Here is a 25,797-nt window from a genome sequence, read left to right as displayed (position 1 = left end):
CAAGACAGTCAGTTAGAGCTAGGGGAAAGCTTCCTGACTGATATGGTCACAGATGAGCAGGAGAGGAGTGGGAGCCTCTGCCAAGGGTCCTGGGATGTCTGGGCTAGGAATGGAACTGTCTCTGAATGGGAAGGGGGCAACTCTCAGCCTTCTGTCCTCTCTGCTCTGGGTCACGGGCACGTTAAGGGAAGAGCCAGGCCTTGCTAACCCCCAACCTCTGCCTCTCACATGATTCATAAGTAGGAGGTGCCAAGGTTTCTGCTTGGGAGCCTGGCTCACCCACCCAGAGCCAGAAGAACACACACCTTCCCTTCAGTCTTGGGACCCCTCCATTCCCCTTCATATCGCCAAATTAGTTACCAGCACATCTCCCATCTCTGTGGAGTCCACCTGCCCATCCATCCCCTCAGTTCCGCATCCCCTCCTGCCTTTTCTCCATCCCTGCTCCTCTTCTGTTCTTCCCTTGGAACCCAGCATCCTGCATCCACAGAGGACTCTCAAGGCTAAGGGGACACATGGGGGATGTGTGTGTATGTCTGTGTCCACATGGGCACAAAATGGGCTTCGTGCTCAGGGACCCACCGAAACTGTGCTCCAGCCTGGCCCTGCTGCTCCACGTGGGTTGCCCAGAGGACTCCCACTAGCAGCCCCTCTATGCCTCTGAGAAGTGGAGTCACCACTGCTCTTCATGGGCAGCTGGGGGCCCCTGTAGCAGTCTCTTTACCACCTCTCCCCCTCTCCTCAGGCCCCATGCCCAGCCCTGAGGTTTGGAGAGCCTAGTAAGTGCCCTATCAACATGTTAATCAAATTACTTAGGAGCTAAAATTGACGCTGTTCATTAATTATACAAGATTATGCTAATTGTGCATGCAAATGCATGCAGGGGAACAGAAGGTGTTCAGGCGCATGGTGGGCCATTAGCATAGAGGATGGGGTGCGGGTGCATTGGCATGCTAATGTATGCGCCCCAGCTATTTATAGGCCCCCAGCCCATCTGCACTGCAGCCACCTCTGCCCCAAGTAGGGATCATGGTGGGGAGGCCAGGTCCAGGCCTGGCAGGTGGCTATGGCCCTGGAGACACTTGGCTTTGGCTGCTGCCCCAGGCTGAGATCAGGAAATAGCGTGCCACCCCATCTGGGCCACTCCAACCTGGACCTGGATTATCACACCAACCGTCCTGCTTCCATCCCTTTTTCTAGCCTAGGCCTTTTGGAGGCAAAATGCTTCCAAACGACATAGCCGATATGGCACCCTCTACTGACTCCCCATCACCCAGAGGATCCAAATCCTGTAAGATTTGGTGCAAACCCCCAGGCCCTGGTCCAGCTCTCCTCCTCCATCTTGTCAGGTAGCACGCATGGGAAAGTGTGCCATGCATGCCCCCAGTCCTCAGCAGGGCTATTCCCTCTGCATGAAGGGCCCCCCTGCCTCTTACTCCTCTTTGAGGGAAAATGCCCCTGGTCTTTCAAGGTCCCAAATGCCTGAGATAAAATGTGACCTCTGGGAGCCCTTCCATCTCTGCCAGGCAGAGTGGCTGCTGCAGTTCCTCTGGGCAGGTCATCCTGCTGTGTCCACCACTCTATCGTACTGACTGTACTTTAGGTTTCTCTGTTTCCTGCTAGACTGTAATTTTCTCAAGACCTTGTTTGCCTCTTGATTGCGCTGCCTGACACACATAAGGTGTTTAATACATCTTTTTAAATGGGTGTGTCAAATAAATGAGGGGATGAATGGTCCACCGCCATATCCTTGCCTGTCCTTGAGCTGGGGGCAGGGAGCAGCAGCAGACAGTGAAAATAGGGCACAGACCTTGCCCCCAGAAATTGTTCTGTTTCTTCTGAGACTCATGAGCTCAAAGGCAAGCCATTTCCAGTCAAAATTAGCAGAGGACTCCCCTGGCCCCAATTCCCCATCCCAGGCTGTAATGCCAGCTGTGCACTTAGAAATAAAAATCCAGTTTTATTTTACACCTTGCTCCCCATCTGTTTTCTTTCCCAAGGCAGTCACAGGACACTTGTTTGGAACACTCTGCCCCAACTCATGTATCCATTCACATCACTTCCTCTTTCTTGATCTGTACTATCCAATATGGTTGGTAGCCATAAACCACATGTGAGTATCTCAGTTCAAATTAAAATGAAACCATGGGGGCAGCCCCGGTGGTGCAGCGGTTTAGCGCCGCCTACAGCCTGGAGTGTGATCCTGGAGATCCGGGGATGGAGTCCCATGTCAGGTTCCCTGTATGGAGCCTGCTTCTCCCTCTGCCTGTGTCCCAGCCATTCTCTATAAATAAATAAATAAATAAATAAATAAATAAATAAATAAATAAATAAATAAATAAATAAATAAAAATTTTTTAAAAAGTTTTAAAATGAAACCATGGGGTGCCTGGCTGGCTCCGTCAGTGGAATGTGAGACTCTTGACCTCAGGGTTGGGAGTTCAAGTCCCATGTCAGGTGTAGAGATTACTCAAAAATAAATTTAAAAATAAATAAGTAAAAGCAAATAAATTAAAATGAGACAAAATTGCAAACAGTTTCTCAGTCACACTGGCCACGTGTCAAGTGCTCAAGAGCTACATGTGGCTAGTGAACATCATATTGGGAAAGGCTCTCTTGGCCAGCACTTGCAATCTAGACCTCCGTAGCCTGGCTCCTGATGGTCCTGTAGCTGTAAGCATCCTTGGACTTGAGTCCTGCTCTTTTGATTACTAATAGCTTTGCCTCTGGAAGTGGGAACATGGTTTCTGCTCAAAGTGAGTCTCTCATGGGATGTCAGGAGGGCAAAGATGGTGCAAAGGTGTGCAACCTGGTATCTTATAGGATGAGATTCCTAGAAGCAAAGCTGAAGATGGGGGTGCTTGTGAAAGGGATTTTTACAGGGCAGCCCAGGTGGCTCAGCGGTTTAGCGCCGCCTTCAGCCCAGGGCCTGATCCTGGAGACCTGGGATCGAGTCCCATGTCAGGCTCCCTGCATGGATCCTGCTTCTGTCTCTGCCTCTCTCTCTCTCCCTGTGTCTCTCATGAATGGATAAATAAATAAAAATCTTTAAAAAAGGGGGGGGGGTTTCTTGGAGGAGAGCCCTGGGAAGAAAAAGAGAGGAACAACATCTGGAGGATAAGATTAGCAAGGAGACAGTCTCAACTGGAGTCTAACACCATCCTGAGCCCTTGGGGGAGTTCTGGAACCTGAAAAGCACAGGGAGTTGGTCCTCCATGTGATGTCAGTCTGTCTTTGGCTGGGGGCTGCTTGTGAGGAGCATCTGCTTCTAGCTGAGGATAATTTGTAGTGGGGGCAGCTGTGAGCCCTTTAACAGCCAATGCTCACAACGGCCGGGAGTTGGGGAATCCAGCAGGCACCCACCCACGCTGTGGCACCTGGACACTGCTTTCTACCCCCCACTCCCAGGAACCTAAGGTTTGCGAGTGGACTCACATCACTCACCTCCACATTTTCCTTCCTCTTCTGAGTAAAGTGCTGTGCTGGGGAGCTTTCCTTATGCAGTGGTGTCACCCCTGAGAAGTTATATATACATCAGATGTTTGCACCAGAGTCACATTCCACCCAACATTTGCTTCCATTGACAAGGAAGGTTCATTTTCATTTCATCTCGAGTTGTTTTTACAGGGAGAAATAAAACGCATTTATAGGAACAACGGGGAAGGCTAAGCTATGTTCAGGATGTGGTAAGGCAGGTGTGCGAGCAAACTGCTCTTACCTTTCACTTAAATCATAGGCGCCCGAGTCATGATGCAGAACTAACCACCCTTGAATTGCCTTATTAGCTGGATGACCACCGTCCACAGCTCTTCATCTGGTCTCTCTCTTTTTATTTATTTATTCATGAGAGACACAGAGAGAGGCAGAGACATAAGCAGAGACAGAAGTAGTTTCCCTCTGGGGAGCCTGATGCGGGAATCAATCCCAGGACCCTGGGATCACGAACTGAGCCAAAGACAGACACTCAACCACTGAGCTACGCAGGCGCCCCTTTTCATCTGTCTTTTATTAACCTTTTTATAATGGGGAATGTTGAACATCTAGGCCAGAATAGAATAATGAACCACCAGTATCCTTCCCTGAATTTCAACAGTGACCAGCTCTTGGCTCATCTTGTGCAACGGGTCTTTAATCCCGAACGCCTTCTCAGGCTGACAGCAACAGCCACAACAGCCAAAGACTCCCAGATAGGAGCAAGGGGACCTGAGTCTCTTTGCATCCTTGCTGGATTTGTGACCTTGAGAAAAATGCCATGAAATGGCTAAACGTGTCCCTGTACCGCCTGCCTCTCAGGGCTGCTTTGGAAGGAGGCTCATGGCTGGGGCAGGTTGGATGGACTCTGAGAGCCCCAATTATTTTTTTTTAAGATTTTATTTATTAAAAAAAAAAAGATTTTATTTATTCATTCATGAGAGACACAGAGAGAGAGAGAGAGGCAGAGACACAGGCAGAGAAAGAAGCAGGCTCCATGCAGGGAACCCGATGTGGGACTCCATCCCAGGTCTCCAGGATCACACCCTGGGCCGAAGGCAGGGGCTCAACCGCTGAGCCACCCAGGTGTCCCTGAGAGCCCCAATTAGAGAGAATTTTCCATGACTCCTGTCAATATCAGGGTCAGAGAGTCCCAGGCCTGTGTCCAGACTTCTTTACTATGACTTTGTCATGTATTCTCACTTATCCTTGGTTTCCTCATCTGTGAAGTGGGAATGATTGCAGACCTATACCACCTCTGGGTTATGAGAGGATTTAACAAGGTAATGCCAATGATGAGCTCAAGAGAGTTGTAGGCTCCTGCTAAGTGCTTGAGAGATTAGACCTGGATCACTTTTTATTTTGGGGGGTTGGGACAGGAGGGGGTACTTTTGTATTTCATTTGTAATTCATGCTCGTGTTTTTTTGGTATGTTTCTTACAGTAAGTCTGATGGACTAATGGCAGGTCCTGGGACTTTTTCACCTTTCTCTCGCTCCTCTTCCTGTGAGGCCTAGATGAGGAGACATGCCCTCTTAGAGCCTCATGGCCACAGCAGGGATGGCTCTGGGCACAAGTCCTGCCCTGGCCCAGGGAGCCTCCTAAAATGCTCACTTCCTTGGGGAGACTCAGGTCAGCCAGGGCTGTGCACTTAGCCTGGTTTTGCTTCCCCAGAGCCCAAACTAGGCATGGACATGGGGCACTGGAGGCTCACTTCCAAACTCATGCTGAGGGCTGCTCAGAAAATGCCCCCCCCCCCCCGCCCCCGCCAGGCTTACCCAAGTTTGGCTGGTGGCTGCTTCCCAGCTGACCAGCAAGGCTTCACAGCCTTTCAACAAAGTATCCCATCTCCTGCCTCTGGTTCCTGTGGGATGTCCCAGAACTTGGTCCTCACTTACCCAGACCCCACCAGGCTCTTTCCAGGGAAGGGGAAGAGAGAAGAAATGGGGTATGTAGCAACACTGGAATACAGTTACCAAATTAGCTACAAAACTAGTTAATGTCTGTGGGATGATACAATTACAAACTTTAGGGCTAATTTCTCTACCAAACAAATTATTTACTTCTCCCAATAAAAATCATTTGCATCTTAGCAATTTCCTGCCAATTAACACCACCTTTACAGAGTCTAGGCCCTGATCAGTAGCAAATACAAGTCCAAGTTACTTTCCCCTAGAGAATTAGATAACACTTGGGTGACTTTGCTAACAAGTCTCTAGAGCAGCAGTGTCCAGTATAAATCTAACACAAGCCACAAATATAATTTTATATTTTATAGTAGCCTCATTTTCAAAATAAAAAGAAACTGGTAACATTATGACAATATAGTGTATTTAATCCAATATATCTGAAATATTATTTTAACATGTAGTCAATACAAAAATATTACTAGTCAGCTATTTTACATTCTGTGCTTTTTATTCTAAGTAAATCATTGAAATTCAGTGTGAATTTGATACTTACATCTCAATTCAAACCACATTTCAAGGGCTCAGTGCCACATGGGGCTAGCGGCTGCCTGCTGTACTGGACAGTGTTGTAGAGCAGTGCCTCTCAAATTTTAGGAGGCATCAGAATCACCTGAAGGCTTATGAAAACACAGATGCCTGGGCCCCACCTGAAGCATCTCAGGCGGGGGCGGGGGGGGGGGGGGTCTGAAATTCTGCATTTTCAGCAAGTTCCCAGGTGAATCTGCTGCTGCTGCTGCTGCTGGTCTAGGTGGCACACAGAAAACCACTGTCCCAGGATGACTTCGAAAGGACTCATAGTCATCATTTTGCCTCATTTTCAAGTTGTGGGTCATTTTTCTTAATGCCCCCTGAGACGGGAGCGGGAGTCAGGAGGTGCACCGTGGTAGCAGCCGATGCTCTGGAGACTTGTTTGCATTGGCTCTGCCCCTGACTGGCTGAGAGCAGCCTCACAGACTACCAGTTGGCAGCTGTAACATCACTGCCGCTGACTGCCTGCAGCTCTGAGCTAGAAGTTCAGGGGGCAGGGAAAGGCGACTGACACCCACGGAGCACCCATGCCTTGTGTGGCTGCTCCTTGCACCCTGCAGGTAATGCCACCGAGGCTTAAAAATGGAGATGTTCTGGGCGCGGGTCCCCAGAGATGGAGGTGCACGCAAGGCCCTGGGGCTCTGAGGGAGGGGCCGTCCCTGAAGTCTAGAATGGCCAGAAAAGCCTGGCCAGACAGGGAGTGGGGAGTGGTGTAGACCCAAAACAAATACTACCATGATTTATTTCTGGAAGTGAGTTATACTGGAAGGAAGAAGGATGGGGAGACGTGCTGAGGAAGGGCTGCGGGGGCTCCCAGGGGTGCAGATGGGGGACAGGCCACTGCAGGAAGCAGCAGTGAGGCCATGGGAGGTTGGAAATAAAAGATATCCCAGAGGCTGTCCTTAGAAGGTGCCTCAGCAGCCAGCAGTTGCTGCTGTCCCCGTTCTCCTGGTGGCTGGAGATGGATGCTTAGAGACGCAGGATTCACCCCAGGCCACAGAGTGAGTCGACACCTGGGCTAGAGCCCATATCTCAGGAAACATTTCCTCTGGATTCTGTATGTTTGGGAGTGGGGTTGGGTGTAGTGGGCATGTGTGTAGATGCAAGAGAAGCATGTCACCTTTGGGACAACTCCCATGCTTGCATCATCAGCTATACCTATGAGCTAGCATTAATCCCCTTCAGGACATGGACTGTTCCTGTCCCGATGTCTGGATGTCTGCCCTCCTCCTTCTAGCACCTCATAAAGGACTGAGCACATGAATATGGAATTGAAATGAGGTGGACTGTACCACGTGTGATGATTGTGTCTACACTTTATGTCATGTAAATGTGGGGCATACATAAGGTGACTACTATGGCCATAAGGGTGTTGACACCATGACATGTCTCATAGGGATATAGGAAATCATTATTATGGCAGATAATGTGAGATAAATGGAGTGTCTATACTGTTTGGGAGCATTTGAGGTGACTGCACTTTGGGATAACCTACTGATGCCCCTAACCCAGGGCATCTGTACTGGGGTGACTACTGTTTGGGAGCATATAAGCTATCTGCACTGCAGTGTACCCAGTAGGGGTGAATTTGGGGTGTCTACATGGTGGGTGTGTACCATTTGAGGTCATATGAGGTACCTGCATTTTGGAATGCTCCTCTTCAGGGCCGTATAGAAGGTCTACACAACATGAAAGTATTTTGAGGGGACGTTCATTGTGGATGGAAATGTGTGCGGATATAATGTCCCTATGGAAAAGAAAATGAAAGGAGTTCCCAGAAGGGTATTCACTGGGTGGAGGAATATGACAGGTGGTAAGATGTCAGCAATGTGGACAGAGGCCAGGCCTGGGTAGAGGTAAATCTCCAGGAAAATGACTGGTTCCAGTGCCTAATGAGAGGCTGCCCCTTGGGACACCTCATTCCAGGGGTGGTACCCATCCCTACCAGCACTTAGGGACCTCCTCTTTGGGAAGTAACTTTTAGAATCTGTGACAAATCTTCCTCTGAATGTGAAGTTCATGCTTGCAGGCTTTGGAGACAACTCTAGGGAGTTAAATTAGATATTCCAATTACTGTAAGTGAAAAGGAGGTATTCATTGTGTACAGATGTACAGCGTGTCTGACAGGTACACCATGTGTGTGTGATGGGCATAGGCTCTGTCTGATGAGGTTTTTGCTATGAGAATAGTGAATGTGGAACATGTACAAAAGAGATCTGAGTGAGATGTGCTGTGGCAGGGAGTCTGCTACATGTGAGTGAGATCTGTGTGCAAGAGGGATTTGTTGGTGGGAGCTACTGTGAAGGAGGAAGGGTGATCTGCTTGCTCTGTGTGATGACTATACAGCATTTGCAATGACTGTATTTTGGGTAATCATATACTACATAAAGTGGTATATTAATAGATATACTCTCGTATTCCTTCTGTGCATATATAAGATGGGCATACACTGCACATGATGGGTGTAGACTCTGTGAGTGGTGCACCATATGTGTATGATGACTACGGGCTGTATGTAGAATATGTGTCGTATATGTACTGTGAAGGGTATACCCTGAGCATAGGGGGTATATACTGTGTGTGATGGCTCTATCTTGTGAGTAACAGTGTATAAGGCATATACTATACATAATAGATGTATCATTATGAGTATACATTGCATGGGTGATATAGTATACTTGGGAGGAGGGATATGCCCTGTGATGTGGATGCACTGTTTGTGTGATGCACATATACTATGACAAATATACATGTGGGATGAGTTCACAGGTAAGCGTGAGTACATACTACATATGGCATATACATCATGCGGTGAGTATAATTCATGAGTAGTAGATGTGTATATATATATGTATACACACATATTATTTATGGTGAATATCCTTTGCGTGGATGTGATGAGTATATACTTTGTGGGATAAATAAGCACTGTGTGATCCTACACTGGGCACAGGGGTGGATATTCTGTGTTGTGAATGAATTGTTGGGAAGGGTCTACTTGGTGTATATCAGGCAATCTGTATATATGCACTATATATATATGGTGGTGGGAACATGGGATGTGTGCCTTGTGTAAGCGGGCAGAGGGGAGTTGCCCCGCTGGGAAGGGGCATGGAAGGGGAGGGAGCAGTTGGCTCTTCTTCCATTCCCAGACCCCTTAGCCCAGCCCTTGAGCCCACCTACCACACTGTTTCAGGTTCTTTCTCAAGTTCTTCCTCAAGTGCAACCAGAACTGCCTAAAGAATGCAGGGAATCCCCGAGACATGCGCCGCTTCCAGGTGGGTCTGGGAGAGGGGTCCCCTTGCGCACCCACCCAGGATGCACAGCCATCCTGATGGGGTGGGTGGGAAAGGCTGTGGTCTTGCCACCCTGGGAGAAGCCTCAAGGCAGATCTCTGCCCAGCCCCGTGCTTCAGGGCCTGGTGCCTGCTGGGGGTGGGGCAGCTCCATCTCAACTTATGCTGGCTGCCAAGGGAGGCTTCATTAGAGTCCCACTTAAGGAGATGCTAATTGTGACATTTTTACATGATTAACGACCCAGCTAATTTGCATAGCGTGAAGCAGAGAGCAGCTGCCCTTACCACATCCCCAAGCTGCATACCCCTCCCAGTGAAGGGTGGGAGGGAGGGAAGGAGGCAGCCCCAATTTCCTCCCAAGGGGGGCGGGGAGCTCCTGCTGATGGCTTCTCTGGCTGATGCCATCTCCCCACCTTAGTCAAAAATCTCACTCCCACTTGCCTCAGACACATTCCTGCCTGGGAGCTTCAGGGATACAGCCCAGGGGGCGTGCGTGCTACGTGCGTGCGTGCGCAAAAACCGTAGCCGCTCTGCTCAAGGAGCCAGAGTCTTTTTCGGGCCTCTTGATTTTTCTAGTTCCCGCGGGGTCACTTCCCCTGGGCAGCCAGAGGTAGCGCATCTGTGCTATGGATTGATGGAGCTGCTGCCCCCCACCCCCCAGTTCAGCCCCTGGGGGAATCTCTTTCCCATGCCACTGACTTTGAGTTCCAGCACCCAGCCCCCCTCCCGGAGCTGCTGGAGCTGCTGATGCCCCGCATCAGTCCTCTCCAGGGAGCCCCTGAGGGCCCCAGCCAGGCTGGCCTCCGCTCTCCTTGCAGGTGGTGGTGTCCACGACGGTGAGCGTTGACGGACACGTGTTGGCGGTGTCCGATAACATGTTTGTGCACAACAACTCCAAGCACGGTCGCAGGGCGCGCCGCCTGGACCCCTCTGAAGGTCAGGACTCCCGTCCCAGCCCCGGCTGCCCTGGGCCCAGCCAGCCTCCAGTCCCCGGGGAGCAGGCCCTGATCTGGCTCCTCTCCTGCCTCCCAGCTGCCACCCCCTGTATCAAGGCCATCAGCCCCGGGGAGGGCTGGACCACCGGAGGCGCCACCGTCATTGTCATCGGCGACAATTTTTTCGACGGATTGCAGGTCGTGTTTGGGAACGTGCTCGTGTGGAGCGAGGTGGGCCACCCCCCCGCCAGTCTCCCTCGGGGCCTCGTGGCTGGGCCCTCCCCTCGCCCCGGGCTGGAACCCGCAGGCCTCCCCTCTCCCCTCGCAGCTCATCACGCCCCACGCCATACGGGTTCAGACGCCCCCGCGGCACATTCCCGGGGTGGTGGAGGTGACCCTGTCCTACAAGTCCAAGCAATTTTGCAAGGGAGCCCCCGGCCGTTTTGTCTACACAGGTAAGGAGTCAGGCGGGGGACAGGGGGTGGGGGCAGAGAGGCCTCGGGTTGCTGGAAGGAGCCCCACCCTGTGCACCTGGAGCCCGGGTCTCCGGGTCAGCCAATATCTAAGGTGCGGCCACGCCCCCTCAGCGGCTGCTCCGTCTCTTCCCCACCGAAACCCCTGGACCCCTCCTGGACCCCTCCTCGCGGGACCTCCTTTCGCTGAGCTTCTCAGTTTCCCTCTTTGTTTTGTTTTGCTTTGTTTTTTTAAGATTTTATTTATTCATGAGACAGAAAGAGAGACAGAGGCAGAGACACAGGCAGAGACACAGGCAGAGGGAGAAGCAGGCTTCATGCAGGGAGCCCAATGTGGGACTTGATCCCAGATCTCCAGGATCATGCCCTGGGCTGAAGGCGGTGCTAACCCCCGCCACCCCCGGCTGCCCCTCAGTTTCCCTCTTTGGCCTGACTCCTCAATCATCTCCCCGGCTGGGAGTCTTAGCCCTACCGGGACTTCCTCCCTCCCTAGGGTCTCCTTGCCAGGGCACTCCCCCCACTCCAGCCTACCCCCACACACACTCCCCAGGGTCTAGAGTATTTCCAGTGGCACATCTATTTCAAAGGTTCCCCAAAATAGGCTTGATGTTCTCTAATCTATCCTGGGTTTCTTGGTTTCCCAAGCCACCCCAGTCTTCCCTCTGTGTGAGCATAAAGCGGTATGTGCATGTGCACGCACAGGCACACACACACACACACACACACACACACACAGCCTTTGCAGGAAGCCAGGGCATCAAAGTGTACACAAGACAGAAGTGTAGAATCCCCCATCCTGGCTCTATTTGACCACTGGCCAGGACCCTCTCCACCTTCCTCCAGCTGCCCTGCCCCAGCCACCACCACCCCCACCCCACACCCCCGCAGAGAATCACTTAGCCCTTCTAGGAACCGGACACTCCCTAGGGATCCTACTTAACTGTCCTGTCAGGGTTAGGGGGTGAGTGAAGCTACGGTGGAGGGGTGGGAGGGACCTCTAGGGGGAGTGTGGGCTTCGCTGAGCTAAGCTGAGACTGCAGGGATGAAGAGGGAGGTAGAGATGGGGAAGGATAGACAGGCCTGGAGAAGGAATGGCCAATGTAAAGACCTGGGAATGAGTGCTTTACATGTTAAGGGGAACTGAAGGAAATTCACGGAATCTGGAGTTGGAAGTGAAGAAAGTGGATAGGGCTTTGAGGCTGGTGAGTTGGTCCAGGCCGGGCTGGAGGAGGAGGAGAGGTGGGGGTCCTGGGGAGCCTAGTCAGGAGTCTGCCACTTGGTAGTCTGCAAACTTCTACGGTCAGATGCTGCTGGGAGTCCATCTGAGCTGTGATAAATGGAGGCTGTTGAGGTTTTTAATTTTTGTAATGAATATGTTGCTCCTCATAATGCAGACAAAAATGCAGACAGAAAACTCCCTCCAGCCCTGCCCCTAGGAATGTAGAAGCTAATTCGGATATACAGTTGCCTTTTTTCGAATCACAGATGGATGGTATAGTGCTTGTGTGTTAATGCCAAGCACCTGGCACAGGGCCCGGCTCAGTAAATATTTGTTGAATGAATGAGCAAAGAAAGGAACTGAGGAAACTCCGCGAACCGAACCTCGCTGACCCGTGTGCCCGGGAGTTTTCTGAGAGGTTTGGGCTGGGCTTGGTGGAGGGGGTCTGCGGCGAGGCTCCCGGCCCGGTCGCTGGCGGGCTCGGCCCTGCGGCGGGCACTGGGAGGGGGTCCTCCAAACGCCGCCCTTCTCCCCAGCCCTGAATGAGCCCACCATTGACTACGGATTCCAGAGGCTACAGAAAGCCATCCCCAGACACCCCGGAGATCCGGAGAGGCTGCCCAAGGTACCGAGAGGCGCGGGGGCCCGGGCCCGCGGATGAGGGTGACCGGCGGCCTGGGGGCGGGGCGGGGCGGGGCGGGGAGGGGACGCCCGGGCCCCGCCGCCCCGCGGCCCGTCCCTCCGTCCCGCTGTCTCCTCGCCCGCCCGCAGGAAGTGCTGTTGAAGCGGGCGGCCGACTTGGCGGAGGCCCTGTACGGAGTGCCCAGCAGCAACCAGGTAGGGCGCCTCGGCCCGCCTCCTCGCGCCGCCTGGCGGGGGCCGCCCCGCTCCCGGCGCCCGCGGCTGCCCCGGCCGTGCCCCGCTCTTGTCTTCGCAGGAGCTCCTCCTGAAGCGCGCGGCGGACGTGGCCGAGGCCCTGTACAGCGCCCCCCGCGCGCCCGCGCCGCTCGGACCCCTGGCCCCGAGCCACCCTCACCCCGCCGTCGTGGGCATCAACGCCTTCAGCAGCCCGCTGGCCATCGCCGTCGGGGACGCCACGCCGGGCCCGGAGCCGGGTGCGTCCCGCCGCCCCCGCGCGCAGCCCCGGGCGCCCGCGAGCGCCGCGCGCCTGACCGCCCTCTCCCGCAGGCTATGCGCGCAGCTGCGGCAGCGCGTCCCCGCGCGGGTTCGCGCCCAGCCCCGGCTCGCAGCAGAGCGGCTACGGCAGCGGCCTCGGCGCGGGCCTCGGCGGCTACGGGGCGCCGGGCGTGGCCGGCCTCGGCGTGCCCGGGTCCCCTAGCTTCCTCAACGGCTCCACGGCCACCTCGCCCTTCGCCAGTGAGTGTCCCCTGCCCGGGGAGCGGCCTGGGGGCTCAGCCCTGCCCGGTCCCGGCCCGGGGGAGGGGGTGGGGGGCTCCCCGCGACTCTCTCGCCGCGGTAGCCCCGGGCCGTGCCCTCTCTGCGTGGGACCCCTGCCCCTCGCCCTCGCCCTCGCCCTCGCCCTCGCCCCTGGCTGCACATCCCGGGCCCCGGGGCCGGGGCAGTTCTCGCACCTTTAGTCTCGGCGGATTTCGGTTGCACGCCTTCTTCTAGCCCTCTCCTCCTCCTGAAGGGGGCTTTAACCGGGGAATGTCCGGCTGAAACCTGGCGGACCGCCACCTTTCCGTCTTGTGCCAGGACTTTGGGAGGAGGCTGGCGCCCCCTGCCGGAGGCCCTAGGGAACTAATGGCTCCATCAAACTGGGCTTCGAAACCTGTCCCCCTTGGTCTGAAAAAAAAGCATCCGAGGAGGGAAGATGTGGCTCCCTGCGATCTGGTCACGAAGAGCAGGCGAAGTCTGTGTGGTCGGACAGCTGGATTCAGGGTTTGAAAGTCCAGATCAGGATCTGTCTGACGTTCAGCAAACTACTTTATTTCTTTCAACTGCAGTTTCCTCTCTCTAAAATGGGATCAGTGTCACCCCTGCCTAGGGTTGTTCTCAGATCTGAATGTGCCGCCGTGCACGTTTAGAAAGAGTATAGATTCCCCATCCTGGGTCCTGCTCTTCCTAGCTGTGGGTTTGAACCTGACTCTCTCCTGGTGCCGTGGGCTCAGCTTCTGGGACACATGTCCATGTTAACGTAGGCCATAAACCTCTGCTCTCCCTACCAAAACCCCTATCCCTCCTGGGGTTCTCTCACATCCTTCAGATTTGGGATAGCATTCTTAAAAACTCTATGGTTGCCCCTTAAATTTTAAACTGGTGGGATCTGGAATACCAGTCCTTCTCCTCCACCACACACACAGTGCATTCAGCAGTGGGGAACACACTGCCCCAGGGGACAGAAGCCATCCCATCTGGGGTTTCCCCATTGAGCCAGAGGATCAAGAATTCTAGCCCTGCTTCCAGCATCAGCTGGAAACACCCTGGACTTGCCTAAGGGCCAGTCCCATCTCATGACCAGTTCTTACCCAGGTACCCATCCATTCCCTGTGGCATGTGGCACAGCTCCAGGGGTGTTGTTTTCATTGAGTTTGTCAGGACATGCCAGAAATGACATCCAGAACTGCCCTAGCCAGATGGTCTGGGGCTGTCTGCTTGGGCCTCCCCTTGGTCTTTTGCTTTGGCCACAAGCATCTCCCAGTATGACTCACAGATCCCGGTACTACCCAAGCTACAATATGTGGCTGCAAGCTCCCAGCCTTGAGAGATACAGTACATTTTCTGGCATTTGTCTCAAGCGCTCCACAGAGCTCCATGGACCTCATAATCTATCAGTGAGCACTGTTTTAAGGTGATGGTGCTCCATGAGGCTGGGGACATTTGGAACAGGGGCAGCTGTTGAAGACATCACTTAATCCAAGGGGTGTGGAGGTGTGCTCTAATGCCAAAGGCAGCCTTCTCAAGCTATTGGGTTCTTTCAGGAAGTTCCCATCCCCACCCCATGCCAGCTGCTTGGACAACACTCGAATCACAGCCTTATTGGTATTCAGAAGAGAGAGGCAGGGAATCAGGTTCAGATGAGGAAGTAGAAAGGAGGACCCGGAGATACCCGAAACCCACAGGAGAGGAGGCTGCAGTAAGGGCAGACAGAGCCGTATGCAGGAGACTCTCTGGCTGTTCCCAAGAGAGCAATCCATCGCCCTGGATGGCCAGGAAGTTTCAAACGGGAAGATCCAAGGATATGGATCTCTGTGTCTTTGTTTTAAAAGGCTGGAGGGAGGAGATATAGAAGGCCTCCAGGCCCCAAGCTAGAGGTGATAAGGGCCTATATTAAGGTGGAAGAGAACAAAATGCCCAGTGCCGGAGGGGAGGTGGTTGTTGATAAGGGAAATATATGTGTAGACAAAGTTAGGGTGCTTATTGTGTGAGTTGAGATCCTGGGCAGAGAGGCCTTATGATAGGAATCTACCCCCAAACATCTCTGTCCCCTTGCCCCAGCTCTGCTATGAACCCTGGCCTTTGACTCTAACCTTGGTACCCCAAGGCCCACTGAATGTTCCTTAGCATCTCAGAATCCCAGTGACTTTCAGCAGGAACTGTGACCTCTTCTGTTCTTCATGTCTTTCATCTTTGGGGTTTTGTTGCGTTCTGGTTTTGCTTTTATTTTGACTTAGTCTGGCCCTGTCGTTTCCAGCCCCAAGAAAGGGTCTTTAGAGCCCCCCAAAAGGCAAGTGCTTTTGGACCCCAGAGACTCCCAGCTTGCCTCCAGGTCCTGCCCTATATTGGTGTCACCTCAGGACCCTCACCCCCCTAGTGAGGTCTAACTAAGCCTGATACCTGGGTCAGCAGCCCACTTGGGGCCCACTGCCCATGCCAGGGCCCCAGCCGAGCTGCTCACTCTGGTGCTGTCTCCCTGTTGTGTTTCCCACCACCTTCCCTGCTGCGCCTGCCCCTCCCTGCCCCGCCCCGGAGTCATGCCCTCTAGCCCCCCGCTGGCCGCTGCCTCCTCCATGTCCCTCCCGGCCGCTGCCCCCACCACCAGCGTCTTCTCCTTCTCGCCTGTCAACATGATCTCCGCTGTCAAACAGAGGAGCGCCTTCGCCCCTGTGCTGCGCCCACCCAGCTCCCCACCCCAGGCCTGCCCAAGAGCCCACGGAGAGGGACTTCCAGGTGGGTGATCCATGCTGCCCCACTATGGCCTGTGGAGGAGCTGGGCTATAGGGACCCTCTCCATCCAGATCTCACCAGAGCCTCATTCTGGTTAGCCAGTTATCCGTGGAGGGTGTAGAGCAGGGAGCTCTGCAGGGGTCCCAGGAGATCCATCTGGATCCTACTTCCCGGCACCCCTATAGCTTGGCGTGGTCACCACCCTGAATACTGTCAGTTGACCACTTGACCAAGGAAAAGATTCGAATCCTAGTTGGGGAAGGTCTGGAAACTACTCCAAGGTCCCATCCCTACCTGGTTGACAGAACAAAGACCCAACACTCAGAGCTGGAGAAACCCCACACAGACTGCACACCTTTGACCGTGCCTCCTGGTGTCCCCCGGAGGGTAGTGCACACCACTGTGAGAGTTGGGGGTCACTCATCGGTTGGAAGGGGACTGACTTTGGATAAGGTTTAGTCCGGCTTCCCCTCCCCCATTTTATGGATGTAAAATTGAGATGATGTCACCCCTACCACATGCCATTAGTGAAATGGTTGTCGTTTGTCATTTATCAATCTCCTTCAAGCCAACATCCAACTTAACAAAGCCTGGGCCCTAACTAGCAGTGTATAGTGAGTTAGAGAGTCACATCCCCTCGAATAAGATGACCCTTAGGATAGCCTCATTAGATAATGCTCTAGGATGATCTCAAAGGGCACACAGTCATGCTTTTTGCCTTGTTTCCAAGTTTTGGATAATTGTCTCTAACCTAAGTATGTCTGGAGCTTAACGTGTGAATTTGGGGGAGCAAAAGGCCACTGATTTCTCCTACCAGCAGAGAGAACCAATGCGGGGTGGGGGTTTAGGCAGGGGAGAGGATGATGGAAGTGATGAATTCTGTGGACCTATGGGAGGGAGGAGACATGCTGCTGCTGCATGAGGAGTCAGTACTCCAAGAGGCCGAGCTCCTTTCTGAGCTGGCACTAGGTTTCCTCGCCTTGACATGGGCCTTCTGGAGGAAGCGGGACTGGGAAGAAGACTCCAGAGTTGACTCTTGCGATTGAGGAAGTTAGGCAAGCAAGGGCCTGGGGCTGCCCCTCCTAAGAGGTGTGAGGGACGCACCTCACCTAACTGGCTGCAGTGCTGACCAGGCCAGGACTAGGAATGGCTGAGTACCTGCAAGGCTCTCCAGAGCACTGCCCTCAAAAACTGCCCTGTGCCCTGCATGCTGTCGTCAGCCCAGAGGCAGACAGGCAGATAAAGTCCCCAGGCTACACATAGCTTATGCTTCCTCTCTTTGCTTACCTCAGACCAGCCTTTTGAGGATTCCGACAAGTTCCACTCTTCAGCCCGGGGGCTTCAGGGCCTGGCCTACTCCTAAACATGGTAGGTCTCTGGCTGGGTCTTGCTTCCTCCCCTGGCCCTGGATAGACTCTCCAAAAGACTTTTAACAAGGGTGGGGACCTAGGGTCTGAGTCTCCCTTTTCAGGGACTTTCAGCTCCCTAGACAGCTGTCAGGGCCACCCAGCCCCTCCCATCCCCACCCCACCACCAAGTGGCCCAAGCTGAACACATGGAGAAAAGTGGTTTCCTGTCCCCTTGCAACCAGCCTTTTTCCAGAACCTTCTTCTCTCCCTTTCCCCACCAGGTCTGCAGGTGTTGCCCCCACTGAGCCTGGACTGGAGGTCCCTCTGGGATACACACTCATGTCCTGGACGGCAGCACAGATGCGGAGCCAGGGCTTCGGGCAGACATCAATCCAAAAGCCTAAACAGCCCTCATTGTGCTTGAGGCCTCCAGCCCCACAGGCTCCTCTCAGTCTCACCTCCCTTTCTCGGGGCTGGTTGGAAGCCCTACTAGCACTGTGCTGATGCTCTCGGCAGGAGAGCATCCTGGGGAGGTCCTGGGATGCTGGGCTTTACTCACTGGGTCATTTCCTCTGGAAGAGATGGACCTTGTGCAGATCAGACCGTCAGGTGACAGGAGCAGGGCATGGGGACTGTGGGAAAGAGGACAGCTCAGGGAGGAGTGGCCTGGGGAGGTCCTGTTTGTGTCTGACCTGTCTCAACTGGCCCAGCATCCCGACTTCTCTCCAGGGTAAAGGGTGGTGCCTAGCAGCCTCAGGAGGCCTGCCCAGGCTCCCATGGAGCTTCCAATGGCTGCTTGACCCCTGAGGCTGCCCCCCCTTGAGGACTGCACAATCATGCTTGCCACATTATGAATCCCACTGGGGGCTTTCGGCATGGAGGGTGCAGAAAAGGGAGTGCCAGGCCCCCTGAATTGTGGGTCTTCCTCCCAATGGCTATCTCATGGACTCTTGGCCCCACACACACACATGACTCTGGCTGGCCCCATAGCACCACGGAATGGGCCTAGCTGCCACTGGCCTCATATTCTGCTCTGCTGAGGTTGGAGAAAACAGAACAATAAATGCAGCTGCAAGTGGCCACCCGGCCTCTCTTGCCTGCTTCCTTGGCGTGGGTCTGCTTTTCTCAGCGGTTCTGCAGCTCTCCTGGGGCCCCTCCCAGCCATTCCCCTGTGCAGCCTTCTTGTACCTTGGGCTTTTTCAACAGCCCCAGTGTTCAGTTGAGTAAGTATTACCTGCCCATATCTGCCATAGGCACTGTTGGGAGTGGTGGGCAGGCTAGCAGGCCTGAGGACCTAGGACATGGGCTTTGCTCCCAAAGCTTAGACTGGGAACACGGTCTGCCCACTGAGGACTCAGTCCCCCAGCTGTCTGGCCAGGATGTAGGTAGAGGTTGTCACGGGACTTCATGGGAACCAGAACAGTGCAAATGAAACACTGCTCAGTTGTACAGAGGCTCCGAGGTGAGACCCATTCTGAATGGAGGTTGCAGGGCCTCCCCTGGGCAGGGCAAGGGAGGGCAGCTTTTGGTCCTGGGTTGCCTATTTGAGCAAGTCCCAGCTACTCCCCCCCCACCGCAGACCTAGGCACCTTGGCTCTTCTGTCTCAGAGTTTGGAAGATTCCCAGGCTCACTTCCCTCTCTCCTGGGATGAACCCTTGCCGTCCCCTGAGATGTGTCCCCTAGATCCCCAAGGTCTGGATGGCTGACTCTGGAAGCCACTTCTTTGACCCTCTTCTGGGGAACCCAGGGCCTAGCTCCAGGCCTCAGGTTTTATAAGCTCTCTTCCTGGTGGTGATACTCCTTGCCTCTGGCCTCTGGAAACTGCAACCCATGGGCCCATGCCCTGTGGTCCTCTGGACAAATATAGATGGGCCACTCCTATCCTTTGGAGGCTTTCACTTCCTTCTTGTGTTCTTGGCCAATACCTGGGATTCATCTCACCTGAGGCCCACGACCTGGCTAGCCTTCCATTCATCTCACTGCTCACTTGGCCTCCCACTCCATTCCTGCCTCCAGCCTATGTTGCAGAGCCCCAAAGCCTGCCAGCCCACGCCCTGCTCCAACCAGGCTGCCCAGGTTCATCCAGCCTGAACACCTGCAGAACTGAAATTGGCACTGGACGCAGGTGGTAGCTAGATGGTGGTCACAGTCTGGTTCCTGGGATGGGTCAGGTGCTGTGACCAATATAAATGAGATGTGAGATCTGTTCTCAAAGATCTCAAGACTTGTGCTCAGGCTACCATCCAAGTCAACACTGCCCAACCCCTCGTCCGCAGAAGGCAGGACTAAATCAGCGATGCTTGCTTTGGACTGAATTGTGTCCTCCCAAAATTCATACATTGAAGCCCTGACCTCTCCCTCCATGTGATGTATTTGGAGGTAGGGTCTCTTAGGAGGTGATTAAAGCTGAATATGGTCAGAGGAGTGGGTTTCTAGTCTCATAGAACCAGCATCCTTGTATGAAGAGGAAGACTCCAGAATTCTCTCCACTCTGAAGATACAGTGAGGTGACCATCTATAAGCCAGAAGGAGAGTCCTCACCAGAAACTAAATCAGGTGACATCTTGATCTGGGACTTCCAACTTCCAGAACTATGAGAAAATAGATCTCTGTTGTTTAAGCCCGCAGTCTATGGTATTTTGTTACGATGGCCCAGGCTGACTAATCCAATGTTCTTTCCCATGTGTCTTACTTTTGGTTCCCCTAGAAGCAGAACCTGAGACAAGTTCCCTGCTGGAGTCTAAGGCACAGTGTAGAACATACCTCAGAGCTTTCCCAACCCAAGTGGCCAAGAATCTGGGATATTGATCCTCCAGCCCTCATCTGTAATTGCCTGAGGACTGCTCCCAGGGGATTACCCTTCTGGCACTCCTGGCTTGCCTTCCTACCTGCAGAGAAAAAGCCACCAGTTAGGCTGCTGTTACAGGATGTTGCGACAAGTACTGGAAGCGAAGTGTAAATCCAAAGGGATATGGGCAAGGCACCAAGAGCCTCTACTGCTAGCCTTCTAGCGAGAGAGCATCTCTAGAAAGTTCTCTGCCTTCCTCCCACATAGGTTTCCCAGCAGAAGCAGGCTGCTGTGTTCTGGGGATCTGGCAGCCTTTGGGACTGCATTTAGCTCAGACAGGACTCACTGTGGACAGGCTTCACGGACTCAAGGGAAGGTGGGCAGCAGCTTTGACAAGCCCTCTTGCTGGCTATTCTGCAAAATGCCCTTCTCCCCATATTGGTGGGGGCCTTCTTCCAAAAAAGAAAAATCTCCCAGAAAAATGGGAAGTGCCATGCACTGGAAGAAGGATGGCCTTTTCAATAAATGACTTTGAGTCCATTGGGTATTTATATGAAAAAATTAAACTTGACCTCTACCTCACAGTGTACACAAAAATGAATTCTAGGTGGATTGTGGATCCAAAGCTAAAAGCTAAAACAATAAACTTCGTGCCTTTGAAGACAGACTAGAAGTTTTTTGCCCGAAGAAACTCCAAGGTCTGTTTTCCCACTGCATGATCAATTTTAGAGTTGAGGCAAGCATTGAACATGTTTGAGTGAGGTAGTTCAGATGGACCCCCAAATATCTTTTTTTTTTTTTTTTACCCCCAAATACCTTTTCTCTTTCCTGGGAAAGCTTCTCTATATAGGAAGAAGTTCATACATCATGGTGTCTTTCTCCCCTAGAAGAGACGGGCTCTTCACAGTGATTCTCTGAAGCTCTAGCTCCTGAGCCAAGGGTAGTCCCTCCCGCCTTTTTACCCACACCTATACCCTTGAGCTCCCTTCCTCTGCTACCGTTCACTGGCAGTAACACCACCTGTTGGCTGATGGAAGGTAATGAACCACCCCTCTTGAGGCTACCAGGCTTGAAGACTGGTGTTCACAAGAAGACGCCCTCTGATGGATGTGCAGCATTGACCATCCCAGGGACTCATCCTTCTATTACTTCCTGAACATTCTCCTCTTTGCTCTCATTGTGAGATTTAAAAACAATTTTTTTTACTTTAATCTCTACCCCCAATGGGGGACTTGAACTCACAACCCCAAGATCAAAGAGTCACATGCTCTTCCAGCTGAGTCAGCCAGGTACCCCGCATTATGAGATTTTTACCAGAATTTCTTAACTGAATGTAGTCTCTAAGTTGTCAATTTTTTCTTTATGGTTAGTGCTTCTTGTATGTTTTTAAGAAATCTTTACCTACCCCCAAATCCAGAAGATATTTTTGAGTATGGTATGAGCTAGGAATCAAGCTTTAACTATTTTTGTATGGATAGTCAGTTGGCTCAGATCCATTTACCAAAATGATATCAAAATGACCAACTTTTACCCACTGCACTGCAGTGGTACCTTTATCATGAATCAAGTGTCCATGCATGTATGGGTCTGTTCTGGATTCTCTCTTCTGATCCATTGGTCTTTTTATCTTTGCACCAATACCACACTATCTTAATTACTTTAGATTTGTAGTAAGTTATGATATCCAGCACGACAAGTTGTCCAACTTAGATTTTCATGATTATCTTGGCTATACTTGGTCCTTTGCAGTTCCATATAAATGTAATAATCAGTATATTAAGTTCTACTTTTCAAAAACCTGCTGAATTTTCCTTGGCATTGCATCTGTGAATTTATAGATCAGTTAATGGAGAATTGACACCTTTAGTATATTGAGAATTTCATTTTATGGATATTGTATATCCCTTCATTTATTTCCATCTTTTAAAATTTCTCTTAATAGTATTTTATAGGCCTCTGTCTTATACATCTTTCATTTATTCCTCAATACTTGATTACTTTATGCTGTTATAAATGACATTTTCTTGATTTCACTGTCATGTGTATACAATTGATTATTGAACAGCAACCTTATACCTAGCAACTTTGCTTAACTCAATTCTAGTAATACTTTATCTGTAGATTATCTTGGATTTTCTTAACTACAAAGGACAGTTTTATTTATTTATTTCCAGTCCTTGTTTCTTTTTCTTGCCTAAATCCACTGGTTGGATCCTTAATTCATTGTTGAATAAAAGGAGTAATAGTGGACTTCTTTGTTTTGTTCCTGACCACAAAAGGCAAGCTTTTACTTTTCCCCATTAAGTACCATGTTTGGTTTTACAGATATCCTTTTATTCCTAATTTTCTTTAAAAATTTTAAAATTATGAATAGATGTTCAAATTTTTATAAAATGCTTTTCTCCATCTATTGAGATAATCACATGACTTTCTCCATTATTTTGTTAACATGCTGAATTACACTCATTATGTGTCTAATGTTAAACCATCACATTAACTGTCTAATTATGTGTTTAATGATAAACTCCTATCATTTGCCCAGGAGATACCATTTGTTAACAGGTAATCCATGCCCCCTTTCTCTCAATATCTCTCTCCCTCAGTCTCTCTCCCTCTCTCTCCTACTCTCCAAGAAGGCACACATTGGCCTTCACCCTCCCCACTTCTCAGGAAGTTAGGCTTCTGGGAAACAAAATGCAGAGACCCCGCAGACCACCCTGGGTAAGCCACCTTGCCATGTTGCAAACACAATAACAAATATAAAGCAATGTCTCACTAAGTCATTCTATCTCAACTCTAAATCCTGTCTCTCCTCAGCTGGACTCTTGGCTCTGGGTCCCCTGTATTGGAGTTCCAGAAGCGTACTATGGGCTGTCTGTCCAGAACTTGCCTCCACTTACTTCCCAAAGGGAAAGGTGTCCAAACCTCCCTGCCTTGCCAGAAGCCTTAACAGGGAAGCGGAATATCACCCCTGGGGGGTTGAGGGTTTTTCTGGGTTTGGAGATGCAAGGACTGCCCAGGGGAATGATGGGAGGGTTCTGAGTGCACAGACCCCCTACTGGACACAGAATGGAAAAGGTTTCCTGACTAAAGATGTAGAAGAGGCTTCTCAGCAGGACAATAACAGAAACTAGACTCCTTTTTTTTTTTTTTCTCTCACATTCTTTAGGTAATTTTATTCCTAAATGTTCATGTTTAAAAGGGGAAGCAAAAATGAGGAGGAGTCATGTTTAAAAGGGGAAGCAAAAATGTCTTACCAGGTCTGTTGTTCTTTGGGGCCTAGCATCCTGACATCTTGTTTCTTTTAAGCCTTTCCTTCCCCATCTCCTGCCAGCCTGGGAACGAAAGCTGCTCCTGATGCATCCCTGGCTGTGCAGTGGGCCCCTCAGCCTGGGCTGCCAGGGCTCCCGGGGAGCTGGGGGAAGTTCCTGAGTCCCCGGGAGAGGGGAAGCATGGATGCATCCCATTGGCAAAGTTGTAAAGTGCTGCCCGGCACTGTGGCCAAGGGACACTCCGCAGTCAGGCAACCATCCCGTGAATCCAGGGAAGCCCTCTGGCCCGGGTCCCTGTCCCTGTTGCCACTCTTGGGGTTCCATTCACCTGGGAGCCTGGCTCCCCTCCACACATCCACCATTTGCCCAGAGTCTGAGTTTACCTTCAGGTGGGTGGAGGAGGGTCAGGCCACTTTGGGGCTGGCATGGACTCAAGCCCAGCCAGCTTTGGCTTCTGTGGTAAAAGCTGGTTTGTCTGGGGCTGCTCCCTAGGCCGTCCTTGGAGCCTAGCCCAGAGGGCCACCTTGCCAAGACAAACTGTGGCTGCCGGGTGGAATGTGGTGGAGTGGCTGCTGGGCAGGCCCAAGCTTGGCAGGCGTGTCAATGGTGCCCTGGCCCGGTCCACAGCGCGAAGTCCTCCAAGGTCCCAGGGTCAGGCCAGGCCAGGAGCAGGTACTGAGATGCTGCTTGCTGGGCATCTCTCAAACCTCTTGTTGAGTGAGGCAGGGACATCCCCTCTCTTGATCTCACCCAAAAGCTCATAATGAAGCCTCAAGGTTGACAGAATTCCTTCAAACCTGCTTCCTTGGGGGAGCCGCTCAGTGGGAGACAGGGGAGGGGGGGCTGCGGGTAGCTGTATGAGCCTGCGTGCGTGCCTGTGGGTATGGATGTGCGGAGTGGGGGCTGCCAGAGCAGGAGGAAGAACCCCCCAGCGAGGCCTCTTCTGCTACAATGTGAGGGGGCTACGCTGCCGTTAGATCCCGCCCTTACTCAGCACTTGCCATGAGCCCCTTCTCTTAGGCAGGATTCCCTGGAACAGAGCTAGAATGGGGATTTGGGTGCATGTGCAAGTCTTCTCTAGAAGAAAAGCAGTGAAGGAGGCAGAACAGGGCAGGGGAAGGGGCAGAGAATGATCCCAGCATGGAGCTCTGGAGCTTGGGCCACCACCCTTGGACTCTCTCAATGGCAAGGAGAAAGTTCTAATACCTCCATGCCAGTCAGTCCTTGGTCACAGGCTACCAAAGAGGGATGGAACACGTAACCCCTGTCAGACAGCTCGCATTTAGCCAAGAACAGTACATGGGGGGAGTTGCAAGCTGTTAGCAGCCAATGCTCCCCTCAGTCAGGGGATGGGTGCACTGGTTGTTGAGAAGGTTCTGGGTGAGACAGTATGGGCCTCCACCATCCCCATTTCTAATACTTCCAGAATGGAGGCTAGTCCTTTTTTTTTTTTTTTTTTTAAGATTTTATTTATTTATTTATTTATTTATTTATTTATTTATTTATTTATTTATTTATGAGAGACACACAGAGGGAGAGGCAGAGACATAGGCAGGCTTCCCGCAAGAAGCCCAATGTGGGGGGATCCCTGGGTGGCTCAGCAGTTTAGCGCCTGCCTTTGGCCCAGGGCGCGATCCTGGAGTCCCGGGATCAAGTCCCACATCAGACTCCTGGCATGGAGCCTGCTTCTCCTTCCTCCTGTGTCTCTGCCTCTCTCTCTCTCTCTATGTCTATCATAAATAAATAAATATTAAAAAAAAAAAAGAAGCCCGATGTGGGACTCAAACCCGGATCCCAGGATCACGCCCTAAGCCGAAGACAGATGCTCAACCACTGAGCCACTCAGGCATCCCTTTTCTTTTGGGCGGGGGGGGGGGGGGGGGGGGCGGGGGCGGGGGGGGGGGGGGCTAGGCCTTTATGGCATTACTACTTCTTGATCCCTTCTGCTTCAAGCGAGTATTATTGGGAGTGTCCTGGACTGTTGACAAAGAGAGCAGGGATCTGCCCCGAGAGATCACTCAAGAGTAGTCCCGGTCACTTGCTGGGAGGGTATTGGATGGTTGTCTGCACTGGCTCTGCTGATCTAGGCCCCCAGGTTGTCAGAGATGCCTCTGAAAGCTGCCCACCCTCTTGTGCCTGTTCTCTCCCTCCCCACCCAGCTTCTCCACCTCCCAGATCAGGTGACCCTCCACCGGTCCCAGGAGAGGGGGGGGCTGGCAGTCTTACTGTCCCTCTAGTCTCCTTCCAAGACATCATCTTGGCATCACTGCCTGCTTACCTTGGGCCTTCCCTTTTCATACTCAAGAGCCAATTTCCAAAACAAAACAAAAAATACTGAGCCTGCTCTGTTTCTCCCTCTGAACTGCTAA

General features: G+C 52.2%; 1 protein-coding gene and 1 long non-coding RNA gene across 2 annotated transcripts in view; one reads left to right on the top strand and one right to left on the bottom strand.

Annotated features, from left to right (window-relative positions):
- EBF4 (EBF family member 4) overlaps window positions 1–18,476 on the top strand; it is a 58,524-nt gene extending 40,048 nt beyond the window's left edge. Inside the window, exons 7-17 of the mRNA XM_038571787.1 lie at window positions 9,165–9,246; window positions 10,082–10,199; window positions 10,296–10,429; window positions 10,527–10,653; window positions 12,427–12,515; window positions 12,662–12,727; window positions 12,828–13,005; window positions 13,079–13,267; window positions 15,824–16,021; window positions 17,311–17,386; window positions 17,649–18,476. Coding sequence (XP_038427715.1) covers window positions 9,165–9,246; window positions 10,082–10,199; window positions 10,296–10,429; window positions 10,527–10,653; window positions 12,427–12,515; window positions 12,662–12,727; window positions 12,828–13,005; window positions 13,079–13,267; window positions 15,824–16,021; window positions 17,311–17,381 — 1,252 coding nt within the window. The 3' untranslated portion in view covers window positions 17,382–17,386; window positions 17,649–18,476. The remainder of the gene's footprint in view (window positions 1–9,164; window positions 9,247–10,081; window positions 10,200–10,295; window positions 10,430–10,526; window positions 10,654–12,426; window positions 12,516–12,661; window positions 12,728–12,827; window positions 13,006–13,078; window positions 13,268–15,823; window positions 16,022–17,310; window positions 17,387–17,648) is intronic.
- Window positions 1,960–13,614, bottom strand: LOC111092087. The gene is made up of 3 exons (XR_005377662.1): window positions 13,483–13,614; window positions 3,445–3,515; window positions 1,960–2,284 (listed from the first exon to the last, which is right to left on the bottom strand). It is a non-coding gene; the product is annotated as an uncharacterized LOC111092087 (long non-coding RNA).
- Window positions 18,477–25,797: the final 7,321 nt, after the last annotated feature.

This window comes from Canis lupus, chromosome 24, assembly GCF_011100685.1.
Source record: "Canis lupus familiaris isolate Mischka breed German Shepherd chromosome 24, alternate assembly UU_Cfam_GSD_1.0, whole genome shotgun sequence".
NCBI classification, from domain to species: domain Eukaryota; kingdom Metazoa; phylum Chordata; class Mammalia; order Carnivora; family Canidae; genus Canis; species Canis lupus.
The sequence above is the reverse complement of the archived record's forward strand: the minus strand, read 5'-3'. Positions and strand labels throughout refer to the sequence as shown.